This window comes from Setaria italica, chromosome VIII (assembly GCF_000263155.2).
Source record: "Setaria italica strain Yugu1 chromosome VIII, Setaria_italica_v2.0, whole genome shotgun sequence".
In the NCBI taxonomy this organism is placed as follows: Eukaryota; Viridiplantae; Streptophyta; class Magnoliopsida; order Poales; family Poaceae; genus Setaria; species Setaria italica.
This window is the reverse complement of record NC_028457.1, coordinates 2214588-2220098: the sequence shown is the minus strand read 5'-3', so window position 1 is coordinate 2220098 and position 5511 is coordinate 2214588. Positions and strand designations below refer to the sequence as shown.

The following is a 5511-nucleotide window of genomic DNA, read 5'->3' as shown; positions in this document are numbered from 1 at the left end:
GTGCCCAATAAGCAGTTCGCTGCGCATCTTTGAGTACATAGCTTGCTGCATTCAGTTAGAGCATTTGTTGTGCAAAATACGAGTACCTGTTCCTCCAACCATGTCTAGGTCTGTGGAGCCTCTCATAGTCGGTCGGGTGATTGGAGAAGTTCTTGACTCCTTCAACCCATGTGTGAAGATGATAGTGACCTACAACTCAAACAAGCTTGTCTTCAATGGCCATGAGATCTACCCATCAGCAGTTGTATCTAAACCAAGAGTAGAGGTTCAAGGGGGTGATTTGCGATCTTTCTTTACATTGGTTAGCAGTCAAATGCTTCATAATTGAATCCAATTATTCTATACGTACTATTCCTTCCCTAATAGGCATAGTTCTTCAAATTTCAGGTGATGACAGATCCAGATGTCCCAGGGCCAAGTGATCCATATCTAAGGGAGCACCTTCACTGGTAATATTCAGCATTTCAAACCTCAGGGATGTCAAGTACCATATGTTGCTGAGGAAGATACAACCACATCTTGCATACATACAAAACAGCATGTTTCTCGAGCACTTAAAGTGAGAGTGGTGTGGCTAAATGTCATCCTTTACATTTGCAGGATCGTGACTGATATACCTGGTACAACAGATGCCTCCTTTGGTAGGTTATTCTTCTGATTCTTGCTTAGTTGATTGCATGTTCTAGTTGTTCTTTGAATTAATAACCATGACTCTTTCAGGGCGAGAGGTCATAAACTACGAGAGCCCAAGACCTAGCATTGGTATCCATAGGTTCATTTTTGTGCTCTTCAAGCAGAAGCGCAGGCAAACTGTAACTGTGCCATCTGTCAGGGATCATTTCAACACCCGGCAGTTCGCTGAGGAAAATGACCTTGGTCTCCCTGTAGCTGCTGTCTACTTCAATGCACAGAGAGAAACTGCTGCTAGGAGACGCTGAAAATTCCAGACCTCATTTGTCCACCTGATGATAAACAAGGGCCTTCTGCTCTTCTTTCTACGAAGAAAATGATCTTATTCTACATTACCATATAAATAAACCGGATGCACTTTGCAGATTGTATTAGTATTAGATTGTTTCCTAAGTGGCAAGATTGAGAAGTATGAATGATCAACGCTTGTGGTCAAATTTCATGTATAAGGAAATTTATCACTGAAAGTACCAGGGTTGGTTGACCTGCACACAGGCAAAAAAAGTTCATCTTCTGTTTGCAGCTTCACGCTATGTGCACTTTTTCTGACATACAATCTCCTGGAAACAAAAATTGTTGGATCTTGTTGTGTCAACTTGTAGAATTATGAAGACACCGTAAAAGCATTCAACTGTTATACTGTTAAGAGGCATGGATAGAAAGGAAGACATTTAATGTACGCAGAGGATTGTCCACTAGAAGCATCAAAAGGGTGTCGATGTGAATGTAGTGGCCTTTGTTCCTATTTTCCCTTCACCTTGTCCTTAAGCCAACTGACAAGAATGCCAGTTGATGCATGTTGAATACTAATACGCAATCCATTTATTTGAATCTGAGTGCAAACTGAATGCTCTGTTCCTGTTGGTTTCTCGATGCGTTCATTGGATACAAGAGATATACAAACTATTAATTGTGTACTTGTGTGCTCTGTTGTTGGGGAGTGGAGCCAGTTCTCCTTGCTAGTTTAAATAAGATCTCAGGCACTCACTTGTTGATCTATAGACCTTTTTGAATAGGTATGCCACTAAAAAATGCAGACAAGTAAATGAGAAAGAAATGAAGCAATAATTTTATAAGCATAAAAAACTAGCATAAACTCTCACATAACTTTGAGGTATGCAACCAAAGATGTTCGCACAAATTGCAAATTGATACCCCAACATAAATATAACTCGATATCTTCAAATCTAGACATGGTAGGATGATCTATTCAGATTTAGAGTCCTAACTTCTAACTTAACAATCCACAAATGTAAAATGCAAACCTATCAGAAAATTGGTATTTTCGAAATTGATCGGACAATTGGTATTCGTATCTCTCCTTTCTCTACTGATGATATATGATAGTGAAAGAAAACCAACCGGAGTTTCAATTGGCTGGATGATTGAACATTTTCCTTAGTAACCATTGAGTGGCCAAAGATGCAAGATGACAACAGAAGCACTAAATAGTTAGGACAGAGTCTTATCGTCGGTGGCAACTTCAGCATCGAGACTTAGTTGCAGATAAAGGATATTCTACGCATCGTCACACATTATATTTTCTAATTCCAAAATCCTTTTACATGTTTTGTTTCATGAAATGAAATCCATCATTCTGACGATATCATGTTCCGAATTCTGATTGGTGCAAGTTAGAAAATTCTTCCCCAAATGGCCATATCCTTCAGGCTTGTTTCTTTATTTCCCCCTCTTGCTCTTTCCTTTGCTGTGTTTAGTACACGAAGAGCACACAGCGTGACAGCAATATGTATAACTGTTCATCAACAATAGTAGGCACTTTGTCCTTTCTGAACTCTAGGTTCATTACAGATTTCCACGAGCTGTTATCGAATAAAGTCACAGAAATATCAGATACCTGCTGGTCTTGATTAGGAGACAATCAAAGTAAAACCACCACAGTTGTGGACTGTGGCCAATGCAGACAATTAACATGCCCAACAGGCCATGATAGTTTGCGCCAGTTGAAAAGCATGAGTGATTCCAGTTACTAAACCAGCAGAACCTAAACGAAGCATTGAATGTTTCGACAAAATAAGAAAAATGGGGTCTTTAAGTCGATCAGAGGGAGGCGAGCACCGAGCGAATCCTCACCGGTCGCGGCCGATCTCGTCTCGGTGGAAGAAATCGCTGGACGGCGAAGCGGTGCCCCCATCCCCCAGCAGCCGGGGCCCGGCGGGTTGGAGGCGTCATCGCCGAGGCGGCTCTCCAAAGCCTGCGCTCACTGCTCAGTGCTCCCGTTCCCATTGCTAGCACTGCCAACACTACGCCAGCCGCCTTCGAAGACGAATTCATATGCGCATTGCCGGAGTACGCCACATAGTGCAAGAAACGATCAATTGGATCGCCCGCTACTGGCCCTTCCTCTACCAGAGTACCAGGCGCATAAATGGGTACGAACCTGAATTACTTTGGGCCAATAAAGGCTCTTTCGGCATGACTAATGAATCGGATTTACTTTTTTCCTTAATCTTGAAAAGATGTGCATGGGACCTCATTTGCATGTCAATGCAATAAACATTTTATGGAGAAAAAAAAATGCATTAGATAGCACAATAGCTGATCACAGATAAATAAAAGGAGAAAGAGGACACAAATAAAGTAATCATAGGCAATGCCCATCCATTCCATGCGAAAATGCACAAAGTCTCCGATGCTAGGTCACCAAACGGACGGTCTTTCTTATGTCCTCACGCCGGCCTTTTCTCTAGTCATGTTTGATTCTTTGATGAGTGCAAGAAGTGGAGAAAGAAGATGGGTATGCGTCTCTTAATATGGTCAAGCTTAAGACCAAGATTTATGGAGAGAAAGATGCCCTTATTAACAATATATTATTGCTCACCAGATTTTAGCTTTGGAGGCACACCACTTGAAACCATGTCAGACATAGTTATAATGTAATCGATGATATTCTTAGTAGGATAATGGCATGATATACAAATCAAGAAGAGCTAAAAATTATAATAACATACATGCAAATAATATGCATGCATCAGCAAATCTAAAAAGATGAATACTCTAAACACCATAATCAATAGGATTATCACAAATATCTATAAGTTACATTTACATCCAGAAATCCATATGGCACGTAGATTAATTTTACAAGCCACGTGATAGAGTTTGTGCGCTGATAATCCTATCCTTCCTTAGGGAATTGTACATGCTATATATATGTGCATAAATCCACAAGGGTTTATCCATAAAAAGCTCCTCAAAGATGAAGGTGAAAGAAACTATCACCATGAGCATATAACAAATTCCATTTGTTATAGTTTTTCCCAAAAAAAAACCCAATTTGTTATAGTTTTGCCAAAAAAAAACTACATTTGAAATGGGCCAATCTCGGCTCGATCCACATGGGCTGGTCAGGAACTAAATTCGAAATCCCAGCCCACATCCGGCCATTCCATCCAAGTTTGGATTGGGCTGAGTTCAACTGAGTCCTCCTTGTACAGTAACACTAAGTAGTAGTAAATAAAGTGACCGAAAGAAAATTTAGTTGAAATTGTTCAGTCAATTTATAGTGCTACGACCGGGCCACAAATGAGTACAAAAATGAATCACATTTGCTCGGTCTGTACTGTTACGTGACACGAAAGGTGCAAGTTTGGATGGGTCCTTCAGCGGCTCAACGCTCAGTACCTCTGAAAGTAGCTCCCCATGGTCTCGAAGCCCCTGCTGGAGAAGCAAAAACACGCCGAACTCCCAGGTGACCGTCCAAGAAACCTCCTGCTGTCGCCGCCGGTGAAGATGAGCCTCCTCGAGTTGTAGTAGCCGGAGTAGGGGTGGTACAACGGCAGCACCCTGCTGGCCGGGACCGGCACCGCGTTGCTCACCGACTGCACCGGCAGAAGGCAGCTGGCCAGCAGTGCGTGCCCGGCGCCGTCGTCGGTAACGGCGGCAGCAGAATGGCTGCGATGGCTGTGATGGTGACCGTGGCCGTCGCCGCGGCCGTCGAGGAGGGCGATGTCGAGCTCGAACAGCTCGTCTTCGTCGAGGTCGGCAATCACCGCCTCCGTCTTCATCGGCTGGTCGTCGCCGTGGTCGGCCGGCGTCGCGTTCTTGCCGCTCCTGTCGGTGGTCCGCCGTTGCCGCCGTGGTGGTGGCGGCGTCTGCGTCTTGATTGGTGATGGCCTTCGCTTCCAAGTGCAGCGCCATGGTGTGATTATGCTCTCTCCAGATGAAGCTTTGCTTGCACACGTGCCTGTGCACGCGTGTGGCATCGTATCATCATCAGCTTATCAGGGTTGGTGAGTTTGTTCTACTATTCTTGGTAAAGATTGTTGGGAAAGTGTCGCCGAGGATGATACTGACATAGTGACTCGGTACAGTAGCTGCCTAATTTCTAAACTTTTTTGTAGTATTTTTTCGCAAATATCTAAATGTGTTGGCACTAGTAGAACTTCATTAAAAAACCCAAAAGTGAGCTAGCTTAACTACTTTTGTAATCCAAGGGTTCATCGTTGAAAGGAAAAAATTAGCACGTATTTCGTTAAGAGTCAGAGAAGTTTTAAGCGACCATCTAGCAGCTATACTCCGGGACAGCAAGAGAGTGATCAAATACAGGCAAATAGTTCGCGACCTGGCGCTGCGAAGCACTGATAACAAGTACAACTAACACAGCAAAGCAGCTAACGGCTACAGCTGAACAACATAAGCAACCTAAAATATCATGAAAATCTCCAAGCAACTCGAGGTCTGCAATGAGCTCAAGGAACAAAGCTACCTTCATGCGACAGCGACTGAATGAAAGCCAGACAAGCGCCTCAAAAAAGCTCAGCCGCCGGTGAGAAAAAGACCACCCCCACATATTTTACA

The 5511-nt window shown here is 43.3% G+C and overlaps 2 protein-coding genes across 3 annotated transcripts; one reads left to right on the top strand and one right to left on the bottom strand.

Annotated features, from left to right (window-relative positions):
• On the top strand, positions 1-1174 carry LOC101754283 (CEN-like protein 2). 2 transcript variants are annotated; one of them, XM_022829035.1, is made up of 4 exons: positions 1-265; positions 388-449; positions 601-641; positions 721-1174. In XM_022829035.1, exons 1-4 carry the CDS (start codon positions 101-103, stop codon positions 936-938), a joined length of 486 nt encoding a protein of 161 aa, XP_022684770.1. In that variant the 5' UTR covers positions 1-100; the 3' UTR covers positions 939-1174. The 2 variants fall into 2 exon arrangements, with proteins under 2 accessions (XP_022684770.1, XP_004978696.1); XM_004978639.2 differs by having other exon boundaries at positions 1-301.
• A 2632-nt stretch (positions 1175-3806) lies between these two features.
• LOC105914889 lies at positions 3807-5018 on the bottom strand. The gene has a single exon (XM_012848081.2). It carries the CDS (start codon positions 4914-4916, stop codon positions 4329-4331), a length of 588 nt encoding a protein of 195 aa, XP_012703535.1. The 5' UTR covers positions 4917-5018; the 3' UTR covers positions 3807-4328.
• Positions 5019-5511: the final 493 nt, after the last annotated feature.

What these genes read in the sequence shown, in the direction of transcription:
- LOC101754283 (XM_004978639.2), top strand. Translation starts at nt 101, where the DNA reads ATGTCTAGGTCTGTGGAGCCTCTCATAGTCGGTCGGGTGATTGGAGAA. An exon ending in TGCGATCTTTCTTTACATTG is followed by an intron (nt 302 to 387) that starts GTTAGCAGTCAA and finishes TTCAAATTTCAG; the next exon opens with GTGATGACAGATCCAGATGT. An exon ending in CTAAGGGAGCACCTTCACTG is followed by an intron (nt 450 to 600) that starts GTAATATTCAGC and finishes TTACATTTGCAG; the next exon opens with GATCGTGACTGATATACCTG.
- LOC105914889 (XM_012848081.2), bottom strand. Translation starts at nt 4,916, where the DNA reads ATGCCACACGCGTGCACAGGCACGTGTGCAAGCAAAGCTTCATCTGGA.